Source organism: Mastomys coucha, unplaced genomic scaffold (assembly GCF_008632895.1).
Source record: "Mastomys coucha isolate ucsf_1 unplaced genomic scaffold, UCSF_Mcou_1 pScaffold15, whole genome shotgun sequence".
Classification (NCBI taxonomy): Eukaryota; Metazoa; Chordata; class Mammalia; order Rodentia; family Muridae; genus Mastomys; species Mastomys coucha.
The window spans coordinates 66,257,514-66,284,079 of record NW_022196897.1 but is presented as its reverse complement, the minus strand read 5'-3'; the positions used below and the strand labels follow the sequence as shown (position 1 = coordinate 66,284,079).

Below are 26,566 nucleotides of genomic sequence, written 5' to 3'. Positions count from 1 at the left end.
CTCTCTCTCTCTCTCTCTCTCTCTTCCTTTCTTTCTTCCTTTCTTCCTTTCTTTCTTTTCCATTTTTTTTCTTTCTTTTCTCTCTTTCTTTCAAAGCAAATCCCATGGAGCCCAGGCTGGCTGTGTTAGTTGAGAATGACCTTGATTTTTTAATCTTACTGCTTGAATTACAGGTGTGCATCACTTTATAATTAGTTCATGCCAGTGCTCAGTGCTGAGGATTGAGCCCAGGGCTTTATGGATGTTAGGCAAGCGCTATTCGAATTGAGCTACACCTTGGTCCTTGACTACAGATTCTTGAGGATTTCTATTGTCCCTCAAATGCTAAAATCTACTGGGTAAAGGTTGTCCTTAGAGCTAAAAATTTCAACCTTCACCTAGGCCTACAGCATTCTTTCAACAGGAGAACTTATCCTCCAGGGACAGTATGCAGTGGCTTGGGACATCTTTGTCTGTAGGGATGTGAACAATGGCAGGAACTGCTTGGTGTATAGGGCACTCCTAATGCCCTGCAGTGTGCATGGCTGTCTAACAACAAAGGATTTTCTGTCCACTGTGTCAGTAGGGCTTCTGTTGAGGAACTTGGGACATATTAGAAGCAGATATCACAGCTGAATGGCTTGATCCAGGTCTCAGGACTTTAAGCATATCTGAAGCTAAGATGAATGGATCGCTCTCTGCTATCCAATCTGATGAATATTCCATTGACCACCATGTGCTAATTTAAAAAATGCTACTGAACATGTAGTAGCTCCATTTCTTTTGGCTATCATGGGCAAGGGTCAATTTAAAAAATGTGAACAAAATTTGTTTCAGCCTGCAACTCCATTGGCTGGCCTTATCTACAGTGGTCACTGACATTACCCACACTGGCCAGATGGGGAAACTGAACCAGTATTTTAAGTTTTCTTCTGTCATCTGAGAGCTCTTTGTAAAACATGCTCTTTAGAGGAAAAAAAAATCCAAAATACTCTTAATTCCTTTTTCTATTTGAAGTTTTAAAGTTTGTTAATTTTAGAACTGTATTTTTGTACAGAATTTTGTTATTTATTTATTTTTTTAATTTGAGACTGAATCTCATGCAATACAAGAGGGCCTTGAACTCACTGCATAGCCCAGATAATCTGAAGCTTCTGGCCTACTGTCCCTCTTCCAGAGAGCTGGGATGATAGGCATGAGCCACTGCACCCAGGGTTAGGGGATACAGTTTGATGCTTCAGTTCGGTTTTCTCTGAAATCAGATTTTAATTGTACTTCTTAGTTTTAGTTTTTTAAATAGCATATTTTAAAGGGTGATTTAAGGGAGTGTTTCTCAACATGTTTGCCAAGACCCTTTTTAGGGGTCATGTATCAGATATCCTGCATATCAGTTATTTACATTACAGTTCATAACAGTAGCGAAATTATAGTTATAAAGTAGCAATGTAACAATTTTATGATTGGGAATTACCACCATAACATAAGGAACTGTATTAAAGGGTTACAACCATTGAGAACTGGTAACTTATGGTTATGTGAACTGATAGGATAGTCAACTTCTATTTAATTAAGTTCACTGACAGTTGTATGATTTCTAAATGAAACCCAATGATGCTATCTATAGTTTATCTCTGTCAGTTAGTGTAGTAAAAAAGAGATTTAGGTTTTATTCTCAAACTGTATTCTCATCTGTGCAATTTTTTTTAATGTTTTCCATACTATCCTGTCTATGTAAAAATAATTGGCCTTATAGAGCCACATCACAAAGTTATCTATATGATTTCAGACTTACCATTTCCAAGATGGATGGCCTGCCTTCCAGCTGAATGTGAACGCTGGCTTCCTTCCCACTTTCCATTTTCCCGAAATTGCATAAGAAATCTAAACAGTGTTGATCAGCTTGCATGCAATACTTGAAAAGAATGTAAAAGCACCAGCATTAAAATTTTTTATATTTAAAAAATAAGCAGCTGGAGAATATGGCTCAGTGGATAGAATGCTTGTCACGCAATCATGCAAATGTATATATACGTGCTCCTATAATCTCACTGTTTCTACCACAAGATGGGAGAAAGAATATTTGGGAAGCAGGCTCGAAGCAACAAGGAAAATCTGCCTCAAGCAAGTGAGTGGGGGGAGGGGATGCAGGGGAATTGACACTTGTGGTGGCTTTCTCAGTACCATACATCCACTGTAGCATGCATGAATAGTCTTACAAAATTATGTATATATAAAATGTGAGGACCTGAGTTCAAATCTTTACAGGATTTAAGAAGAGTGCTCTCCTGCAAGTTGTCCTCTGACCTCTATAGGCATACAGTGACATTTTTTTCCTTTACAGTGACATTCTTTCCACACTTACACAACTGAATGTGAGGAAGTATTTTTAAATGTCCTTAGTTGTATTTAGAAAACTGTCCTTTTTATAAATATCTTCTTTCCTTCAGGACAACAAACATTCTTGTTTTATAAATTACAGTGTGTTCAATGTGCAGCATGTGTTTCATCATTCTTAGTAACTGAACCTTCAGGATGAAAAGGATGATGCTCATAATTAGAGTCTTCTCCCTAAGTTATGTGCTCTGGTTTTTTTGTTTCACGACTTCTCCATTTTCTCTCGTAAAGTTACTGAATTGGGAGAATGAGAAGCTTGTGCTAAAATATGGCTGCCCAGGTGACTTGGTGTCAAGAGGGTTCTGGGATAATGTCTGGGTGTCACATGGGCAGTAATTGCTAGGTAATGAAACCCTATAGCACACACTGAACCCTGGGCCCATCTCAGCACTCCATCATGCTAGTTCCTTACCAGAGGGAATATCACCTAGGCTTACAACCCTTACCATTCCCCTGGCAGCACAAACCACTGTTGAATTTGGTTTTGAATGTATTGGTTCTTTGTAGGAAGGCAGTAATGCACATCTCAAGAATGGAAACTCACCAGCACTCTCTTATCAGTCTTTGATAGGAATTTGACAATATCAGACAAGGTCCCCGCTATGCCTTTTTGCTGTGCAAATGCACACTCTCTTCCATAGTGTTTAAAGTGGCATTGCCCAGTAGTTGCCTAAAGATAGAAAACAAGAAAAGGATCACCTCTCTTTGAAGAGAGCTAACACAAAATGGTTTTAGAAGTTTCAATTGATTATTTTTACTAAAATATGAGAAAAAATCTCTGGCAAACCTTCAAACAAAACCCCAACCAAATTATAGCTGGTCCTACTTTGACAACGTGGTCCAACTTTACAGAAATGGAGAGGAAAAATGGCAGATAAACATTAGCCTAAATTTAAATTTTCTTTGGTTTCATAAAACAACATAAACCACAAAACAAAATATATTACAATTATACATTCTATCCTCTAAATCTAGAATCAAAGTACATTTTCAAAAAAAGATTCGAAACTCACTCTAGTAGGATTTTTTTGGTGGTTGTTGTTTCTTGATACTCAAAGGTAAAACAAAACAAAACAAAACAAAACAAAAACCTCAGAAGACACTAGATACTAGCATAAGAAATGATTCAAATGCTCCCTTAAAGACGACTCCCTTCTCTGTTCTTGCCATAGTGGCTTCAAGCTTTATGGAATATTTTACTAACTACATTACTTCTATGGGTTCATGTCCCACAGAAAGTCATATAAAATGGTTAATAAAGAAGGAAGAACCAGGGTTTCTGATTGTATATGTCAATGCATGTGCCACCTCTGGTCTACAGTTTAGAAAAAAATATTCAAAGTCTTTTCTGTTAATGCATGAACAATTCATGGGGCTGAGTGTGACTAGGGTAAGCAAGACTCTCCAGCTTCACCACAGGGTTAGTTAGTATTCAAGACACACTTAGGCTAGGTCAGACGGGGGAACAGACTGTTACCTGGACATCCAAAACGTTGAACAACTTATCATTTTGAGGGAGAAAAGAATTTGGTACCATTATTTTCATGCTAACATTTGGAGCCATGCTAATGCCAGTATTAATAACCTGAAAAAGAAAGAAAAGAATTTTAAAAGATTTTTTTTTTCATAAGTACAAACACAAAGACCCACTGAGTCTTGAGGCGAGTATTCACCAGCCAGTGAAAGGTGTGTAGTTGGACGATACACAGCAAAGCAGACAGAATACCCACAGTCAGATTTTTTTCTAGTTTAATCAGTTCCAATTCACATTATTTTAAGTTTTTGTGTGTTTGTTTGTTTTTTGTTTTGGTTTGGTTTGGTTTTTGGTTTTTCGACACAGGGTTTCTCTGTATAACCCTGGCTGTCCTAAAGCTCACTTTGTGGACCAGGCTGGCCTGGAACTCAGAAATCCACCTGCCTCTGCCTCCCAAGTTCTAGGATTAAAAGCATGTGCTACCACTGCCTGGCTTGGTTGTTTTGTTTGTTTGTTTTTTGATTTTTGTTTTGTTTTGTTTTCTTTTCTTTTTATGACTGTATTTTGTCACAAAACTAGTCTTAAATAAGAGATGACAAGTTTGAGGCCATCTTGAGCTGCATAAGAGACCCTGTCTCAAAATACAAAACAAAAGAGAGGTTAATATTTATTTAAAATTAAATATTTAAAGATTCTACTGTGAGGTTGACCAGAAGTCTATTTTCAATCAGGTTAATTATGATGCTATAATGTTTTAAAATTGGGAAATGACATATTACTTGGCTTTAAGAAAACACAACATGTCATTAACCCTCAAAGACCGTCTAGGTGATGGTATTTCATTCCTTAAATGTGGAGATTACAGATCTGTAAAAAGGGGAAATTGAGACAAAAGTCTTCCTGCTCAGGAGCTTAATTATAAAACCAATACAAGTCATGAAAAAGGTGTGCCATAGTACCTGGATGAAAAGGGATGATGGACAGACCTGAAGTCATTAGACTGTGGATGACATGAGTGAACAAGCGTGGCTCTGAGCCTGGGAGAGCTGCTGGGCCATAGCAGCTTCGAACAGAGGAACACATCACCAGAACACAGAGCTACAGATAAGCAACTATGTACTGTCTCTCATTCCCAATGGTGGTCAAACCTCCAAGGACCTCTCTGTTCTTGAGCAGACTCTCCAGACATGTTCAGGCTGCAAGTGTCTCCATCACACTTTAATTACACATACGCAAGTAGTGATTGCAAGTAATGAGTAGCCTGCACTACAGTATGACTTGGTTTCTGTCTTAGTTTATCAAAACACCCCCTGAGTTCTCATGAGCATTTCTAACAACAAAAAATCTTAGGCAATGTAGACGTGATAGGATTTCACTTCAAGACCATTATTTTTTGAAGATCTGGGACAAGCCCTGTGAACTTGCTATTTGAGAAGACATCATCAGTACTTCCAATGTCCATCATGAAAAGCATTATCTCTTCTCCTGTGGGAAATCATGGTGTTGGCCTGGTCTAAATGCCTCAAGAGAAATGTATCATAGGTTTTTCAGGTTAATTCTCTGGCTCCCAGGGCACTATGTACCCTTCAGTTCCTGAGAAACAGAGGCACTACATCAGAAAGTGAAGTGTTCAAGCCATGTGAGCTTTTCTGCGTTCCTTAGAACTTGACAGGACAATTAATCTTAGACATTATTCTTGTGTACACTGGGTAGCTTGTAAACATCATTGTATCCTGGCAACTGCCATGGCATTGATCCCGGCAATCGTCATTATATCCCATTGCCAATGAAGGTATAAATTTAATTGCTTCCAATAAACTGGACATAATCTCAGTCTTACTGTAGCTCTTCCAGTCTGTGCCTGGTTTGCATTTCTTACCAGCCATATTGGGTAACTTTGCCCTAGTAAAGGAGCACTGGCATTTTCACTATCTAATCGAGACTTGCAATCTATACATTGCTATACTACTCGATGTTTGGACATGCTTTTGCTTAAAACAAATATTTTTGTAAACATTACCTCTTACCATCTGTGACACAGCCAAATTTCTGCTTAACTGCTAAATTTTCAAAAATGAGTTTCATATTGGTACTTATATATGTACTTGTATATGAGGATAGTACTTTTGAACTAAAAAAATCATTTAATACTGTCATCACAAAAAAGTATTAATATATGTCCTAATCCTGAAGCTCAGAAGGCAAACCAATTATGTTGATCCTCAAGAAAGGGAAGATAAATGCTTCCATGACTTGGTAATGTTGGGTCTGTTAAAGAGCCTAAACCAAGTATAGATTTCCTGATTTGCCTCCAACCATGTTTTCCCTTGGCTTATCTGCATTGAATGCATCTGTGGAACGGTCAAGAAATTCCTAAACTCTGCATGTTTGAGGTATTCACATATCTTACTTAGAAACTTTGGGACAAGACAAATGGGAAAAGCAATAGTAGCCTAATAGGAAAGGGCCCAGTCACAGTACTGAAGTCCTGCAGCCAGCCATGGTCACTGGGGCTGAGGGACACTGTGGGGATAGGAATTCCCACCTACTAACATCAACAAAATCAGCTTTGCTTACATAGAAAGTGAGGTTCAGCTTCTCTGCCATGCACACTTCTGGCTCGTTTTCTTCACTGGATCCATACACAAATGAAGTTGGGTTCACAAGCCTGACGGGAGCAAGAGCAACTTGAATGTCCTGCCTTTTTGATAAGGGACAGTGTAGTCCATCTTTAGAGGCAGAGTACAGCACATTTACAAGGTAACGTAGAACCCTTTTGGTTTCTTGGTCAGATAAAAGCTCTAACAACTGATGTAACAGGAAAGCCAGGTGGCCATGCCTATTCTAGCCAATATATGTATATATACTTGCCTGCCTTCCCCACACCTGCTGGCTTGTTGCCACTTGCACTTCTTTGGCCCTAGATCAATTCATGCAAACTTGAAAAAACTTAGCTGAACCCTTCTCTTTGTTACAAAGTCTTGTCAACAAGCCAAACACAAAGTTTTTCAACTGTTTTGTTTTGTTTTGTTTTTTTAAATCCTAGACAAATGTATGGAGCAGCAAGCACCAAGAAAGTGAAGATCAAGGAAAGTTCCTGCTTCACAAGTCACTCATAGTCAGCAGCTAATAAGAGATAATTCCCAATTAGGGATCTAGGAGGCAGGAAATGTATTGGGAATAATCCAACAACACATATGTGTACAGTTTAATGCTTATTGTCTTTAATGTTTATTGTCTTTGTCCCAAATACTAACAGGAGAGACAGAGGTGCTCATCATGTGAAAAATCAAAAAGTAGGGTGTATATTCAATGCAAGGAGACACCAATCAGCTTTGCTTTGCTTTGCTGTTGACTCTCAGGGCCTACTTTTCTGAGAAGGGATACACTCTCTTGCTCCTTCATACAACTGATGCTCAATTCTATCAGTTATAGAAACTGACATTTAAATACAGTTGGATGCCTTCCTCATAGGTGGTTAAAATGATGAATGTATACATTATTTTTTACAGCAATACATAAAATTCATGTATCCATTTTGTTCTGTAATTCATATCTTCTAGTGTGTTAAAAAAATTCTGCACATGCATCTAGGATGAAGTGGAAGGGGCCCATGAGTGCCCTGCCATAACCAAAAAGCCATGGAGAGCTAAGGCTTTCTGGGGTGGGAAAGTCAGTATTCCTTGTGTGTGTGTGTTGGGGGGGGGGCGATGTCTGAAAACACTTCAGTGGATGGCACCACATTCAGGAGTATGTGAGCATCCTAAATTGGAATTTGTGGGTTATTGTCTCTAAAGATGACATGAATTTGGAGGCATTGAAGGAGGTAGAATGGATGTGGGAGAAATTAGGAATATGATCAAAATATATTGTACAAAATACTGATGTAATGATTATTGGGCATAGTGGTACATGTGTATAAACCTAACACTCAGGATGCAGCGCCAGGATAATCACCAAAAGTTCAAGAATATCCTTCTGATCTACATACGTTGCTGGCCACTCTGGACCACACAAAAAGAAACAACAAAAAAATGTCTAAAACACAACCTTAAATCTTGAACACTTGCCAGTGGTGTGCTTAGAGATTTTGTCATTTCCTTCCTTCAGACTCTATCCACACATTTTGTATCTGAGAAGTATCCACTCAGAAATTACTAAGACCACAAGGAAACCATCTAGCTGGCCCCAGAATTCTTACTGCAAAGCGTTCTCAAAGATCAGGAGAGAAAGCTCTCATGTCTTAGTCATTTGCCACACAGTTAGATGTGGGTTCTGTGAGCAGCAGTTTGGCCAAGCGCACAGTCTTTTGTTTCACCCCCCTACCAGGGCCACTGAGAACCATGCCACAAGCTGCATACTACATAATTCTGAGCCCCTTGGTTCCAAGCTGAAGGATGACCGTGGCCCACTGAAATCAAAGCATTTTGGGGCTCTTCCAGTACAAAATCTCCAGCAGCTGGCCATGAGTTTGATGTAGCATCAGAGCAGATTACAGAGCAGATTAAATTAATGAATCACCAATCAAGCTGCTGTACTCAGAGGCAATCACAGGGACACAGTATCCTGTCCACTTAAACATGTTCAAACAGGCTTCTTTCAGCAATATAAGAGAAAATAGCAGTAGGGAGAATCATCTCTAATCCCAAGGCCTCTGTCTGTACTTACCCATGAACAGCCAGCATAACCTCATACCTTAGAGGTATCACTAAGGTTACTCTGTTGTCCTTCACTTGGTCCAATTCACCCTCATTTGCACTGTAGAAACAAAGAAAGCCCTATGAAAACCCAGCATCAAAGAGCACTTACTGCAAACTATGTAGACTTAATAGAGTACTATTCAGTACACACGGCAGTGAGACACTGTGGGGAAGGCTTGGTAGAAATTGCTCTCATTGTTTATACTGTTGTGATTTATAGACAATTATCAGAACACAGCACCATGGATCTCTTAAAGCCATCACCAGAATGGCACATTCCTTTGTAACAGTTGCACTGAATCATACCAGGAGGCATGCACGCTGATGCTAAGGTCCTCATGTGCCCTGCTGAGTGAGCTCACGTCCAGGAGAAAGCTAATATCTATCTGAAAAAGAGAGAGGAAAGAGCCAGTTTTTAATCTGAAATATATTTTTATAGTTAATTTTTTTTTTATTTCTTAAAGAAAACAGCAGGATATTCTAGATATGGCAGAAGTTCTATCTCACATAGAAACTGTTGGGTTTAAGGTGTGAGCTTTTCAATGCATCACTTTCAGAAACAAAGCCTTCTCTTAATGTAAAGCTTGGCAGGCCCAGACGGACACCATTAGAGATGCTTTAACAACTTGGTTGAGGACGCTTGCCAAAAACACCTTTTTGTGTAGCAGAGGTAACATGCCTGGCAGACAGGGCCACCTGGGGTGGGGGTGGGGGTGTTAGGAAAGAGTAAGCAGGCAAAACAAATTCTGATTGACACATTTATTTTCCTGTCTCGACATAAACAGGGTCTCTGCTCATCCCACAACCCCCTGCTCCCGCCCTGAACAATGAACATTGCCAAGAATATAAACACAAAGATCAGACTCCAGGACAAGTTGATCTCACTTAGTTTCATAACAAACTTAAAAAAAAAAAAACAATTTTTAATGCAGCACAAAGGTAGAAAAACACATTCCAACTAGTAAATGAAAATGCTAAATGCTCACCCTTGAGAGACGATCCACATATATGTAACCAAGGCTGCAGGCAAGTTTCACTATGCCTGAACTCTCTGTTACTTCACAGTTTATTTGCTTCTCTTCCTAAAGAAAAAAAAATAAGATAAAACAATTAGTTTGGGGAGAAAGAGAATTAGACATTGATAAAAATATGTTTGAGGATAGTTTTTTGTTCTTTGTTTGTTTGTTTGTTTTTTAAAGACAACCATTATAGAAATATTTTCTTAGGCAACCATTTTCTGCTTAGCCTGGGAATATTTAGAATTATAGTAAGTGATAGAAATGTATGAACATAGGCAATACACAATACTAATATCCATGTGAGTTCTCTATAAACAGCTTCTAGATGTGAACTTGCATGTTTCTTTCTTTGTCTAAGAGGGAATTCTTTGAAGCATCAGAGAGCAAGGAAGCCACAAAGTCCCTATTTCCTTCTGTCTAATACACCTAAAATGTGTATAAAGTATTTAATTGTAGCAAGTGCAACCATAGTAGACATATATTAAAGTATAGGCTCTGGGTCCATAGAATTTATCCTCCCCCTTTTGAAATAGCTTCTTGGTGCTCTAGAGAAAGGGGTAAATATAAAATTTTAAAAGGTGAAAAGTTCCTGGGGTTAACTGGCTAGAGATGAGGGAGCTCTCAACGCAAAAATGTCCTGGGGGCTTTCCTCTTTGTGACTCAACTCTCCTAAAAACTCACCAAAGTGTCAATAATTTAATAATGAGTCCCATGTACACATGCATTGAATACACATAAGATCCATGTCTACTCCAGGACCTGGCTTGAAAACTGGATTTCAAGACTCAGGAAGTCTGATAGTTCAGAAGTACTGGATGAGGGCTGAGCACCTTGGCTCAAAGGGCGGTACAGGAATTCTGGGTACTTAGCATGGACGAGGACTATTGCTCCAAGATAAGCATCATCAGCATCTTAAAAACATGTGGCAGGGAAGAATTTGTGGTACCCAAGGAATCCTCTCCTAACACTGGAAGGGAGGAAGCTGATATCTTTCCCTTTAGATTCCTTTTGTCTCAGAGCAAGGGCAGGAAGAACATCTCAGAATAACTGGAGACTGAGTGATGTCTAAACATTAAGAGGAAGACTTTAGTTGTCTACGCTAAATGATTAGAGTAACTACGGGGCACGTACATTTGTTTTGAAAGGAGTGCATCTTACCATTGTGGTTTCTAGCACTTACCAGGTCTAAGATCTTAATGAAATAAAGGCCTGTGGGGAGTTGCACATTCAGAGTGGTTTCATAAGCATCGTCTCCAGCATTGAACAAGGACACATTTAGCATTATGGTCTTCATGCTCCCAACAGCAAGATAGGTTTTATTTTCATATGGCCTAAAAATTAAGGAATGGAAGTAAAAATTCTCTAACCACATATAAAATATTCATGAATATAAACTACTAACTTAGAAAAACAACCACGGGATGATCTTATACAAATAGTTAAGGTTTCAATTTTCAGACATGTTCAACCAGCTGTTCCCAAATAAAAGTTAGATACTATTATTTGTTTGATTTCTAATTAGTTATTATAAAATGATCTTTTGTTTTAATGCCCTCTTGCTTGACTTACATTTTCCTTATTATTTTGCACAATGTTTATTTAGTCTTTGAAAAGACATTGACCTAGTTTCTACTCAAACCAAAAGGTTACAAGAAGGGAAACTGAGGAAAAGGGAGGATGAGGAAACACATGGGGATTTTAGTTAAAGTAACTGCTCTGGCCTTCAGGTTCTGTTACAGAGATTTATTTGAAGGAGACTGAATTCCTAGAGTAGGTTGCACCTGACAAGAACTACTTCAAGTTCAACACTAAATTGCAGAAATGCTTCAATGTCCTATGAAGTACAAAATGCAGGTCACTAGAGATCTGGACATATACAGGCCTTAGAAAAGCCTTCAGCCTTTTGGGGTGGAACTTCAATTAGCTTGGCTAGGCCTTGGCCACCCAGTCTGTACTAATGGTAAAATTATTCTTCAAGTTAAGAATATTTTGGAATATTTGGATCAAGCACATCCCATGAAATCCCTAGAATATGAAGAACTTCAAGCATAATGATGATGCTGAAACGTACAGAGCTAGAATATTCTAGACCCTTAAGCCAAGCGCTCATCTCTGTAGAGCACGGTGTGTCATGTTCTCCAGGCAGGAAAAACAACAAAACCTCATAAGTTTCAGTTACAGTGTGTTTTGATTTTCTAAGTTTTCCCCACTGTCACCTAGTAATTCTAAAATTAGAAAAAAAAAAACTGGATTAATTAATTCAAACTGGAGAAGGATGTGTGCCAAAGGAACCAGGTGGAGACCGTCTAACAACAGGATGGGTAAAAGGATACGTAAGAACACGTTAAGATCTCTGATTTAAAGTCATGCTTGGAGATGGGTAATCACTGAGCAAAACTGAGGCTCCCAGGCAGTGAGTTGGCCACTAGGTTGTTTTATCACAAAGCATATTGTTAAAGTACATTTCTCCACCTCCCAGAAAAGATAGAAGACCCATTTCCAAACAACTGTAAACAACTATTAGATATATACCAGAAACAGCTTGTGAATGATGAGTCCTTGGGAGGAGGTAAGGACCTGCTTTTGCCAGGGGTAGGAAAAGCATTGCTGTTCTTTGCTTTTCTACTCATATGATATTCAGCTAGGCTACTCTTTGTGATCTTCTCGAAAACACAAGTCTGACCATTTCGGAGTCTACATGGATTATACCTCTGATTTCTGTTTTACATTCATTCTCTCCTCTCACTCTGCCATTGTGCCAACAGTACCTCCTAGGCAATGCCCGTGGCAGTGACTGTGGCAGCAGAGTCCCCACTTCTCCGCATGACACTGGGACACTCAAGGACCCACTCTTGTTTCATAACCCACTGCACAGTGCATCCCTTTGTTTCTAGCTGCATCTACATTCAAACAGCTGCTAAACACAAGATGCTTTCTGATTTCCTTCAAGCTCCTGTTCAAGCTGAACATCTTGTCCTCATTATGCCCCAGCATAACTTGTACTTGCTCGTGAGACTCAGCTTAAGTAGTAGTAACTCTCAGGAAACACTGAGAAGCACATTTTACGATGTCAGATCACAGTTGTCTCTCACCACTAGTCTAATGTTCATGGAAGCAAGAGGCTGGACTATGGATATCAGAGTGTTTAAAGAGACAACAAATACAGTTGCTGGTTTTTTTGTTTTGTTTTGTTTTTGTTTTTGTTTTTTGTTTTTTTTTTTTTAGTGAGTATCAGATGAAAATGACTGGGTTACATTCAAGAAACAAGTAAAATGCCCCCCAAATATTGAATACATTATTCATTTTTAAAGGCTTATGAAATTTTCAATATATAGTCTGTAAGATTTCAAATAGAGAGCATGCTTGCCTATTCTGAATGATATAAACATTTCAAATAGCTCATTAAGAAACTCAATGTCCAACATGATAAAGTCATGTGATTTCCACCCTAGTCCACATCCAAATACTTTAGCAGTAGCATAGCTTCTGAAATGACCACATTAATGATGCTATTAACTAAGGCAAAATCAATAGTGGAAAGGAAAAGTTACTTTCCAAAGTTATTAGTTTTTCTGAACCTCAGAATGGTTAAACAAAGTTGTAGCTTGGAGCCCTTTCTCTTCACTTAAAACCCTAAGTACGTTTCTAAGAAACTGGATTTAATACTTAAAGATTTTGCTCCTGTTATTCTAATCGTTTCCCATATCAAAGCTGCTTGTATAAAAGGAAGCAGACATCCTAAGATGCAACTCATTAACTGTGATGAGCTGAATCCATGTAGGAGGCTGGCATGCCAACCAGTGCCAACCAATGTAAGACGCTATGCACATACAATGCACTGGGGGCCTCCCTAAATGACCACTAACTCTTAAAATCTGCACTTGAGTTTTATCCACTTTTATATCTCATACAAATGTAACTAGAGGTAATCCCTTGTAGCTGTGATTTTGAATGTAGTTTCTTTTATTTAAACTTTGTGAAATTTGTTTAAATCCCTGATTGCAAATTGCTTGTCGCTTATGTCTGTGCTCCACCCTAGTCACTTGCCTTCTTATTTGCGCACTCAGTGGTAAGCAGGGTTTCAGCAATTTACCATGTAGAACTATAATAATCTCATGTTGAATACATATATGTAATTCTTCTGTGTATTAACCCTTTACATTCCTCCTATCTTTCCTCCCTGTATTTCTGTTTATCTCATAAAAAAAACTTTTTTTTTCAATACAAGATTAACTCCTTAAAATCTCTTGTTTAGGGAACTAAAAAAATTCTACAAAGTAAATAACAAAATGTACTATAAGAAAGTGCTTTTAATCAAGAACAAAGAAAGCCATACTAAGTGAATATCACATGAAAAGCAAGTGGGTGAACAGAACAGGCGTCTGGAAACTCCAGCCTAAAGGGAAATCATTCCTTTGTTTCTATAAATAAGGTTCTATGGCGTCCAGCCATACTCACTTTTGAGCAACTAAGACTTGAGTGCATTTTCCCAAGAAATTGAAACTATGACTGTCTCTTTATAAAAAACCACTGGGGTGGCTCCTGCTATCGAGCCCGTATGACTGATAAAAACTTTCAAATCAACAAGCAACATGGGGTATTACTAGATAACTAAAATCCATTATCTTTGCTGTTAGTTTTTGTTTTGTGTTGTACTGGTTTTTGTGGAAGAGGGTCATGCTATATGTAGGCCAGGCAGGCCTTGAACTCGTGATCCCATCCCATGCTCTGGCCTGTTGTGATTACAGGTAGGCATCAACATGCCTGGATCCATTCTGGGTTCAACAGAGGGTCCTTTATCTCAGCTGGCAGAGGCTACAGGCTTTTCCCTTAGAATCCATGTAGAAGTAGAGAAAGTAATCCAGCCCCAAGCTTTTAACCTCCCCTGTAGCAGCCTGTAGAAAATAAGAAAGAGAAAAAAGGGATACCCTATGTGAACCACTTCTCCTTTCTGAGCCTTGGATTTGAAAAGCTGCATGACAAACGTATAATAAATAACAAAGAACTTGTTCTAGACCCTGGCCATCATCTCATCCTGGAGATACCTGACTGAGTGGCCATGAGCAACCCCAGCACGAAGGAGGTGCTGTGGTTTGCTCATGTTTTGAGCCTTTAGACTTGGTCAGCACGCTTCTCCTTGGCAGTGCCTGCTAAATGATAAGAGAGCCACGCTGCCTTTTCCCTACCTTTCTATCGAGTTACGACCAAAGGGACTTTCAAGGTTCTCTAAAAGTAAACTTCAGCTTGACATTAAAGTTTAATTAAGACTTGTACAGGAGCTGCTTAGAAATAGACGTTTATAAAATATTCTGGCTTGGAACCAAAGCATTAGTCACTGAACACCTTTGGGAAAGAAGTTGGCACTTCGACAGGCAACAGAAGGTGGAAGCGTGGCATCCGCGGCAGCTTCTGAGACAGCCGCCGATCCGAGCGGCACCAGGCTCCTGTTGTCAGCAAGACTCTTGCTTTAGTTTCCATTTTAAAGCTGTTTTGTACAATTGCCACAATCCCAACTCTATGCTTCTTAAAAGGACACCTTCCTATAGATCTTTAACAAGAAGCCATTGGAAAGACACCAGCCAGCATCCTACATAGCACGAAGGAGAGCCAGCTGCACATCTGGACGGGTGGCATGACTGAACCGGCGGCTTCCCTGGGACTCACAGTTCATTCTTCATTAAAATATGCATAATGCAGGCTTGAAATTTACAAAGCTGCTTAGAGTCTACATAACTGACACAAACGCAGGTACTGTGCACACATGGAACCATAACTTAATAAGCGAACGAGGAAATGAGAACACTGTAAAACCAGGCTCTACACTTTCTCTCAGTGAACCTGACTGGATTTTACAAGATGTTCACAAAACCTTAGTATCGTTGATATCTTCTTTCTTGGTACAATCAATTTGGTCTTCAGAGACCAAACAGATTACTTATTTTTTATCAGAATGGTAGGGACAAAAAAGGAAGGCAGGCAGGCAGGCAGGCAGGCAGGCAAGCAGGCAGGAAGGAAGGAAAGAAATAAACAAAGGGGTGGGGGGGGAAGACACCAGAGCAAAGTACAATATGAATGATTACCACAGTTTAATGCTCAAAGACACACAGCAAAATTATTTGACAGAAGAGAAGCCTTCAGCAACTGGCCTCCAGTCCAAAGTCGAATTTCATCCTCTTTTCTTTTTCTTTACTATTTTTCATTTTTCTTTTCTTTTCTTTTTTTTTTAGGGGGGACTTAAAAGACAGGGTTTCTCTGTGTAGCCCTGCCTGTACTGGAATTCACTCTGTAGACCAGGCTGGCCTTGAACTCAGAAATCAGCCTGTCTCTGCCTCCCAAGTGCTGGGATTAAAGGCAAGTGCCACTAAGGCCCAGTACTTTTTTTTTATTAGATGTTTTCTTTATTTATAATATCTCCTTTCCCAGGTTCCCCTCCAAAAGAAGAAAGAAAAAGAAAATAAAATAAGGAAAAGAACCCAAAAACTAAAACAATCCCTGTTAGCTCCCCCCTCCCCTTGCTCACCACCCCACCCTCTCCCACTTCCTGGCCCTGGCATTCCCCTACACTGGAGCATAGAACCTTCACAGGGCCAAGGTCCTCTCCTCCCATTGATGACCGACTTGGCCATCCTCTGCTATACACATGCTGCTGGAGCCATGAGTCCCCCCATGTGTACTCTTTGGTCAGAGTTTTAGTCCCTGGGAGCTCTGAGGGTACTAGTTAGTTCACATTGTTGTTTGTGCTAAGGGGCTGCAAACCCTTCAGCTCCTTGGGTCCTTTCTCTAACTCCTTCATTGGGGACCCTGTGCTCAGTCCAATGGATGGCTGTGAGCCTCTACTTCTGTATTAGTTGGAGCCTGATATAGCTGTCTCTGGAGAGGCTCTGACAGTGCCCAGTAATTTCTTTACTATTTTTCTAGGGAAAACAAAAGACTAAGGGGTTCTTGTCTGCTAGGATAGATCAATTATCTGACTTTGTTGAATAAAAGTTCAAGGGGAGAATGAAAAGGAACTTGGATTAGGAAACTGGGCAGGAAGTGAGTGGACGTTAGTGTAGAAGCATGTGCTCCATTCTTCCCAAGCTTGAAGTCAGTGAGGCTTTTATTTTAAAAAGGATAATTGTATGGATCAGCCTGATGAGGAGTTAAAAACATGGTGTCAGGTACCCTTCACAACTTACTCTCTACTCATCGATGAGTTCCCCACTGGATGCTAACAGAATCTCAGATTATTCAGGTAGTGGGCAGCACTCCTTTGATATTGCAGAAGATGAGCATTTCATTCAGCTTTGCGGAATTAGCTATTATGACCATAAGGACTCCATTCTCCCTGCACAGTGACAGACTCAGGGGAATGTCTACATGTCAAGTTAGAGTAAGCATAGGAAGGACTACATTTTCTGAAAAGCTTTCAAAAGTAAAAAAGCAGAACAACCAAATCACGCTCTTGTTCTTGCATCCATTTCCTTTATGAGAATGTTAGCATTAAAATATTACAATCATAGACAAGAAGCCAATAGAACGTAAAAGATAACCATCTATGCAGGCTTCCCGGCCGTATAACAGACCTGCAACTACCATCTCCTTGCAGACATTGCGACACATATGTTTCTGTAAGTTGGGATTAGTCAAATATTTCTTTTTACATTAAGTTAAAAGTTGCCCTAACTGTTATGAAAGCAGTTAGAGATGTTTGCCACTTATTCTAGAAACATGAAGCATAGAAGAGTAAGGTCATTTATTTCCCAATCTGTATGAAAGGCCTGACTGTATAGCCCTTGTTGCCTAATACCTATTATTTTTGTGATTGTGATAATGTGTTTGCTCACTGTTATTTTTCTGTGGGAGCTTCTCTGGTTGGTTCACTGTCCCAGGAGTTTGGACACATTGGAGGAGGCCTCAGCCTAATGGAACCAGGAGGAAGTGTGAATCACCACTGCTTGTCAAACATTAGTGGTTTATTATTGCAGGCATCAGAAATTCACGTTCCTTACAGACTAAATGCATTTACATAAAACAGGCTTCTAGATCTGGGACACATAATGCCATTAGTGCCAGCAGAGTTACAGCCAGAAGAAGGCATACAACATATGGCCCCAATTTGCAGACTGTTACTGAGAAAGGAGAGAAGACACCTACATGCAGAGATGTTGTATTTTTGTCTGACACAGAATAACTTACTCAAAACACAGTCAAAAAAGCTTTCACTGTGGCTCTGAAAATTTAATGAGATGAGTTCTCATTTGCACATCCCCCAAATAACTTGTCATTAGCCACATAGAAATAGTTTGTAACTTTCCAAAATGATGCAAACGTACTGGTGCCTACTGCTTTACACTGGAATGTACAGGATTCTAAAAACAGTAGCACTTTTCACTGAACTCTCATAGGTATTAGGCTTTGAGCTAATCACTTGTATTAAGTGCATTTTAAAAAAATAAAAAAAAATCCAATACAGAAGAGATAATTTCTACTATTTTATAGCAAGGAAAGAGGAGGCGCATGGGCTTCTTTTAAGGCTACCTTTTGGTAGCCTTAAAACAGAAGATGTAAGAGTTGAGCCAAGTTGAACCTGATCAGCCTGACATCCCATGTGAAAATCTTTACGACTGCATTGCTCTCCTGTTTTCAGAGTGATAAAGTCTTGTAGAAAAATAATGGAGCAGGAGGGGTGAAATGAGGTGGGGATCAGATAAAAGGGTACAGAGGGGATAGCAGTAAAAAATAACATTGAAAGGCCAAATGGAAACCTACTATTGTAGATGTTCCTGAGAGAGAGAGAGAGAGAGAGAGAGAGAGAGAGAGAGAGAGAGAGAGAGAGAGAGAGAAGAGTTTAAGTGGAGTTATCTCATAATGAGAAGATAATTTCTTTTGCAGATATACCAGATACTAACAAATAAAGCTCCAATGACAAAAGTAGGCTATTGTTTCTGCAGTTGTTGGTCAGTAGGGTTCCCTAAAACACCAAAGGGTATTGCTTTTTCTCTGTGCCACCATCTAAAATGTGATGGTAAGACTCTATTGCTAATGGCATCACAAACTACAGGCATAGAATGTGGAGAAATATGCTGATACTGATCTAGAATCTTCATCCCTATTGGCTAGATTTCCCAGTGGTAGAAGGTGCTATGTATTCTACTTGGGAGAAAACCAATCATTAAACTTATCTGCCTGTGATCCCTATATGCCACAGTAATGACCATCCTTCAAAACATACCCAAAGGTATGGGAGTAACCAACCATCTTCTGATTTGATATAAGGCCCACTTCATAATATGGAACTTAAGTGTGGCACTGGAGCCAACAACCCAAGACCCAGGTGTATTGTAAGACCTAGGGAAGAACCTATTGCTATTATTCTGCTACATGAACAAAATATTTAACAAATTCTCAAAAGCCAAATCCTTATACCCATTGATCAGGACATCTCTTGACCTTCATCAGAGGTGCTTCTTTTGTAGTAGATGGTGGTGAACACAGAAACTCACAACTGGTCAACCTACAGAGAATAATATATGGCAGTCTGCTCAGTCCTAAATGAGACAGCTATATCACACTATCTTCTTCTAAGACTCAGAGAGATTTCAGAAGAGGGAGCACAGAAACACTTTAAGAACCAGAGGCAGTGGAGAACTACAGCAGAACAGTGTTTTCTCGACACAACTAAGCAATTGCACATGTGATCTAATCTATGACCACAAGCACAAGAGCAAGCCGGAGAAAATGGGCACACAAAGTCCTGCCCCTAGCTGAGGACCTCTTGGAAAAATAAATGAATGCTAGGAGAGGGAGAATAAGCTTAGGAGAATGGCCCCTAAGGAGACACCCATGTTCCAGTTGATGAGATTATACCTAAGCACACACTGCCTACATAAAGTGAACAACATGGGTTAAAAAAAAAAGTAGAGGAAAGAACACATGAAATTTGGAAGAAATTTGGAAGGGATAGCAGTAGGGTAGAGAAGGAGTTGGAGGAGCAGCAAGGGTGTACTTAATCAAAACACATATGCATGTATGAATTCTCAATCAATCTTAAAAAGTCAACATATAGCTCTGTTCATAGTGAAGGTTTCTTTCTTAAATCCCATGGCTGTCGATGAGAAGTTTCTGGGATCTTAGGATATACATTTCCAGTAGACATTGTGAATATTTTTCTGGACATGACTCAAGACCACATCCTATGAAACATCGCCTTATACCTGGCCAGATACTGTTCAAAATCATAAGCTTGATTTTTTTTATTGGAAAAACACTTCCAATTGAAAATGCTAAGTAGACAATATTTTTTGCAAAAGAACTAGAAAAATGAATTAATGATTCTATACCTTATTTGAATAAGTTGAAAACACTCTTAGTGACATTTTTACATGAGCATTGAAATCTCATTTCTCATGAGAAAGATTTGCAATGAAGGAAGACCAGGAAGATACAGAGAACCCAAATGCAAGCACATGGAAACATTTCATCTATGGCTTAGAAAATCTCCCTCTCTACAAATGCACCTGCACAGCTACTTTTTATCAAAGTCTCTTGATATACCTAAAACCTACATATCTTCAAAAAGAAATACTCAAATGGAAAATTACATGTTCTTAAACTAATAGACTCACAAAGTTACACTATGCTCTGATATACAAAGTAGGTACTCAATTACCTGAGTGAGCCAATTAAATAATTTATAAACACAAAGTTCCTTTACCATCAATGGAGGGATCCTTGCCCCTGAACTGTAGATGCCCATGGCTATGCTAGCATTGCCTAACTGAGAAGAATTCATGCTCCTCCCCAGCAAGACATTCAACATTGTACATCAAGCTTTCTACTCTTCCCTACTCAATTCCTTGTTCCACATTTAACAGGCACATTAGACCTTTTGTTCCTCAAACTATCCCCTATATCCTCAATTGTTATCTATGAACTTGAATTTCCATGGAAATAACCCATGACTTTTCTATACTTACTCACTTCCACAATTACAAGGAAACAATCATAATCCTTAGCTTCATAGCTTAAGCCAAGGAGAATCTTAACTCCCTAAGGCTAACTCCTCTACTTGTATGTCTGAAGTGTTACATGGTACCTCTGTTGGAACTCCTGTTCCATTCTCAGCAAACCTCTCTTAGCCATCTCCTCTCCTCCAGGTGTTCTGTTAGGCTCTGAGAGGATAAACATGAGAACAGGACTTGACTAACAGCTGATTCCCAAGCAGTGTGGAGAGAGACATTCGCTGCAGTGTTTACTGTGCCATAGACCTAGGGGTATAGAGAGTCTAGGGGTAAGAGGTTGAAGATAGACAGCCATCTCTCAGAAATGCTGAGATTTAAAAGTTAAATGCAGGTTTATCAGGTAGAAATGAGAAGATGGCAAGTATGAAGATCTATGTCATGGCCAAGCAACTGTGAGGATTCTCCCACTGACGTCAAAAAGACCTATGATTGTGGTGAGAAATGACTGAGGAGCTTATATTTTAAGTCTAAAATGACCTACTGAATCTTTATCATTTATTGATCAATTAAGGGATCCTTGCCCCTCTCTTGTAGATGTCAGATAGGTCATACTGAACACATAATGGTCTGGGTACTGACAATGCTTGGGAAATGAGAATTGTAGGTGATATAGGAAGCCAGTTGAGTATCTGGTTTGGGAAAATAGCAAAGAGAGAAAAGAGAGAGAGAAGATAGACAAAAAAAGTACTAAGTGGTATACTTCAAATCTTAATAATTGATAGATCTCAAGGATAAAACAAGAAAAAAGGTGAAATCTAGGTTTCTTGCTCAGGTAATTAAATATTGGTTATACCATTTCTGAATAATGGCTAATCAGAATCAATTTATGTGATACTCCTCATGCTTGCCAGGCAGAAAGAAAGCTCAGGTGTGAAGCTCAAAGACACTGATCTAGGGATAGGCAGAGTGGGAAGAGCAGGTAAAGTTGTAGTTCTAAGTAAGGTTAGCCCGGGAAAATATGGTTGTGTGTGAATGGGCTGGCCATGAGTCGCAAGTAGAGATGATGTAAGCACAATTGAGGCGAGGCTAGAAGAGGAAACGCAGCAGGATGGCATCAAGAAGATGAACAGAAAAGAGTATCAGGAGGTGAAATGAAGGGTTGCCAGATGCTTCAGGCTAAGTTCAAGAAGGAACTTAAAGTGTCTCTTGGGAAGTAAGCCAAAGGTAGTCAATCCCCTCTGATTTATCCTTTTCCTGCCTCTGACCCTCATATGGAATGCCATTCCATGATTAATTAAGTCACACTCAAGAAATCTATACAAGCCAGGCAAACACCTTTAATTCCAACACCTGAGAGGCAGGCAGATCTCTGTAAGTTCAAAGCCAGCCTGGGCTGCATAGTGGATTCCAGGAGAGCCAGGACTACTTACAAAGACCTAGTCTCAAAAAATAAAAGAGAGAAATACAAGAAAGTTATGGAAGAAAGAAGGGAGGGAGGAATGAATGAAGGAATTGTAAAAAGCCATCATTTGTGCCCACTGACATTCTTTCCTTCTGCAGTTTAGATGCAAACTCCATGACCCTTCCCATCACTATAGTATCTGATCTTGGTACAGAATGTTAATATATCAATGCCATTTTTTTATATCCTCCGTTTGTTATGCCATCAGGACTTGGTTTTCTGAAGATCCTTTTATAGTTTCCAAAAGAATTTTTACTTTTTTAATGACTCCCAATGTTTGAGTCATTTATCTCATTGTTTATCTTGTAAAATTTACATTTATCATCTCTACGCAATCTCAGGAGTCTCTAATGTGTAGAGGAAATTTTAAATGTGATATTGAGAGTGATTTTCAAGTAAGGAGCTCTGTACCAAAGCTCCATTTTCTTAGGTAAGGTTCCTATCGCTGTGATAAAACATCATGACCAAAATCTACTTGGGGAAGAAAGGATTTGTTTTCTCTTACAGCTTGTAGTCCACCATCCAGGGAAATCAAGACAAGAAACTTGAGGCAGGAGCTGATGCAGAGGCTATGGAGAAGTAACTTGCTCATCCTGCTTTCTTGTAGCACCCAGGACCACCAGCCAGCTCAGGGATGACACTTGTCCACAGTGAGCTAAGCCTTCCCAAATCAATCAGTCAATGAGGAAAATGCATCACAGGCTTGCATGTAGGCCAATCTGGTGGAGGTATTGTATCTATTGGCACTCCCCTTTCCCAAATGGCTCTTCTTTGTGTTAAGTCGACATAAACTAGATGGTTGCATGGTTTGCTTATGTCCCACCTTCTAAACCAGTTCCCCATCTCTGCTCCTGGTCACTCTGTATCCTTATTTCCCATTGTCCATAAATGTGCAAAGCAATTTGAATATAGAAAACTTCTACATAATACACAATTTCAATGGTTGTTTTACCATTATAAAGTAACAGTAGACATTCCTATTTACCCAGTTCTTGCTCTATGTCAGATGCTATTCAAAGCACAATGTATTTTCTTCTTACTCGGTTTATCATGCTATGAATTTAGGACAAGTTAGTTTATTCTTTTTCAAATTTGTCAAACTATAGTATTTTGCATATCAGTTTGAATTGCATAACCCATAAAATACACTAACCATTATGTAGTGAAGTTTATTTTTTTCCAGCTAAACTCTTATTACCAGGCCCTTAAAAAATGTTAAAATGTAACTATGACTGTGATAATGATATCTCAAGGCACAATTAAATCCCGAAATACCTTCTAAGTTACAACAAGAAACTTAAAGCATACTTCATAAGACCTTAGGGATGCTCATATGCTTTCATTCTTTAAGAAAAGGTTATATATATATATATATATATATATATATATATATATATATATATATATATATATATATATATACATGTATATATATAATGAGTGATATAAGCATCACTCAGTCCCTCACAGCAAAATATTAGCATTTAGCAAATTTTTAAATAATACTGACATTTGAGGGTTAGCTCCTTTCTTACCAGAACCCACATGCATTTACCCTTTATGCTCTTTTGATGAAAAACAGAGTGAACTATACTTACTTCAAAAATCCAACTTTTGCAGAGACTTGCAGATCAGCAGAACAATTTTCATAGGCACAAAATCTTGCAAAGTTTATCTGGAAATAAAACATGACAACGTTTATTTTAATCCCCATGTATTTAAAGAATACGACACCTGTGCGTGACAAAAATAAAAGTCACACATTAAATTATAACTTATAACTTATGCCTCTCCAAGGTTCTACCTGGGAATTTGTCAGGAGGTTCAAATACATAGTTTCAGGGCTATAGAGAATCTCAATTCTGCCGGACAGTGTTGGTACATGCCTTTAATCCCAGCACTTTAGAGGCAGAGGCAAGCAAATTTCTGAGTTCGAAGCCAACCTGGTCTACAGAGTGAATTCCAGGGAAACCCTGTCTTGAAAAACCAGGAAAAAAATCAATAAACTTTGAGAAATTATATTAAAGATACTATACAGATATGTGTAATATTAGCTGCAGATAAATTCCTAATCTTCCTTTCCACCACTGTCTCCTGCTACATCCTCACAGAATTCATTACACAGAAGTAAAGTATCAATTCATTTTGGCAAAAGGACAGACAGCAACTTATCTCCAAGAATACATCTATATGTAGAAACTGAGGGGCAGAACTTTGTGGAAACATTGAACAAAATTAAATAGTAGTCTGTTGTGAAGTTAGTTGAATTTATTAAGCTCTAATCATTTAAAAGGATCCATGTACACTACAGGGTTTTCATCTATGCCTCAGGAAAATATGAAGGATATACTCTGTAAAAGCAAATAAATAAAAATATTAAAATAACTCAGTACAATAAGAACAAGTAACAAGGGGAAATATTTTTTTTTAAAGAAGGGGGTATCTAGAGAGTGAAGAAACAAGACACAGGAAGTAGGAAGTGAATAGTCACATAACATATAGAGCTTAGTCCGCCCACACTGGGGAAGTTGAATATAAATATTTCACCAAATGATTAAGTCAGTATATTTTCATTCTATTATTCCTAATTGGAGAGCACATTGGTCTAAAAATCAGACTGTAGATTACAAATTGCTCATATTTTCTCCTCTGTGTTTATAGTATTGGTATTTATATTATTGAAGACATTGGAAAGTAATTGATACTGAAAACTGCAGTTCAATCGAAGAATTTTTAAAAATCCCAACTGATTCCTATAATTATTTTCATGTAAGAATCTAGAAATTTGCTCTTGTTATTATAGTAATTTGATCAAGTATCCTAGACTAGACAATAGTGATTATGAGCTTAGGTCTGCTAACATGATGTAAAGCAGTTTTGCTTACACAGGGTATGAACTAGACCTTGGACCGTCCCTTTCATATTTTACATTCTGTCTACCATTAGTGCTTGCTTTAGTTACGGTCTTTTGACTGTGCCCCAGTGCATACTGTTAACCATGTCTGTGTTGGTAGACAGTTAAGGTTTCAACACTGGAACTGCATGAGCAAATACATTGTCAAGGAAACTTAAATACTCCAGAACAGAACAATTTAGGAAAAAATAACAGTTCACTGGCCAGAAGGCAGGGATCATCTTAATACACAGTTGATATTGAGATGAGGCTAACAACATATAAAAGAATTTTTAAAGGAGAAATTTTGTCACATAGTAAATATCTGACAGAACTTCAGCAGGGGAATTGGAAATTCAGAGTGGATCTATGGCCAGAGAAAGAGACACACAAGAAAAAAAAAAGATAATGGATAAATATAGGAAGGTGAATACATGCATGGAATGGGGAAGACCAGTGGATGCATAGAACAGGGGAGAATAGTGCATGCATGGAAAAACGGAGAGAGTGGGTTCATGGAAAATGGAAGACAAGTGGGTGCGTGGCACAGACCAGTAGGTACATGGCACAGACCAGTGGGTGCATGGAATAGACCAGTGGGTGCATGGCACAGACCAGTGGGTGCATGGAACAGGAAAGAGAGTAGGTACATGGAACATCATTGAATAACCAACTCTTAGCACAACCAATGCCTACTGTGATTTCTCTTGAGAAACTTCTTCAAGGAGAGAAAAACTTACATATACTCTACATAAACATTTATACATAAGAAGGTACTCATGTGACTAAATGCAAGTATAAACATATTCAACTGAACATCCCAAAGTACTTATTAAACACACACACACACACACACACACACACACACACACACACACACACACACACACACTGAGAGAGAGGGGCAGGGAGAATGAGAGAGAATTCTTTTTTTGTTTGTTTTGTTTTTTTGTTTTTCGAGACAGGGTTTCTCTGTGTAACCCTGGCTGTCCTGGAACTCACTCTGTAGACCAGGCTGGCCTTGAACTCAGAAATCCACCTGCCTCTGCCTCCCGAGTGCTGGGATTAAAGGTGTGCACCACCACTGTCCGGCTTGAAAGGAAAGATCTTAAATCTACTTTCATTAATTCTTATAAAAATTTCTAAACAATTCAGGTACATTTCAATTAATTTTGTCCTATTTTAAAAATTCTTCAATTATGTTTTAAATGTGTTATGTTTTAAATACAAGAAAATACTCAACTGTTTTTCTAATAATGTCTCTTTCTTTCTTCTGCTGAAGAATCGGCTGGAGTGGTGGGAATTCCTTTGCGTTTCGTTTGATGATCACATGATTCCCAAGGTGGTATGTGGCCTCCACATGAATGGGTGTGAGGATGTCTCGCACATCTTTCTAAGGGAATTGAAAATCAACTGACAGTTAGCGTGTAGAAGAATGCAAATCGATCCATTCCTATCTCCTTGTACAAAGCTCAAGTCCAAGTAGATCAAGGACCTCCATATAAAACCAGTTACACTGAAACTAATAGAAAAGAATGTGGGGAAGAGCCTCCAGCACATAGGCACAGGGGAAATTTCCTGAAGAGAACACCAGTAGCTTATGCTCTATGATCAAGAATTGACAAATGGGACCCCATAAAATTTCAAAGCTTCTGTAAGGCAAAGGACACTGTCAATAGGACAAAATGGCAACCAACAGATT

At 38.8% G+C, this 26,566-nt stretch overlaps 1 protein-coding gene across 1 annotated transcript in view; it reads right to left on the bottom strand.

Moving 5' to 3' along the window:
• Window positions 1-26,566, bottom strand: part of Itga4 (integrin subunit alpha 4) — a 79,750-nt gene that overhangs the window by 3,422 nt on the left and 49,762 nt on the right. The window contains exons 16-25 of the mRNA XM_031370774.1: window positions 26,108-26,257; window positions 23,570-23,646; window positions 10,747-10,897; window positions 9,534-9,629; window positions 8,854-8,933; window positions 8,516-8,605; window positions 6,425-6,515; window positions 3,851-3,958; window positions 2,918-3,043; window positions 1,772-1,891 (exon numbers count right to left, since the gene is read on the bottom strand). Of these exons, the coding sequence (XP_031226634.1) occupies window positions 1,772-1,891; window positions 2,918-3,043; window positions 3,851-3,958; window positions 6,425-6,515; window positions 8,516-8,605; window positions 8,854-8,933; window positions 9,534-9,629; window positions 10,747-10,897; window positions 23,570-23,646; window positions 26,108-26,257 (1,089 nt within the window). The remainder of the gene's footprint in view (window positions 1-1,771; window positions 1,892-2,917; window positions 3,044-3,850; window positions 3,959-6,424; window positions 6,516-8,515; window positions 8,606-8,853; window positions 8,934-9,533; window positions 9,630-10,746; window positions 10,898-23,569; window positions 23,647-26,107; window positions 26,258-26,566) is intronic.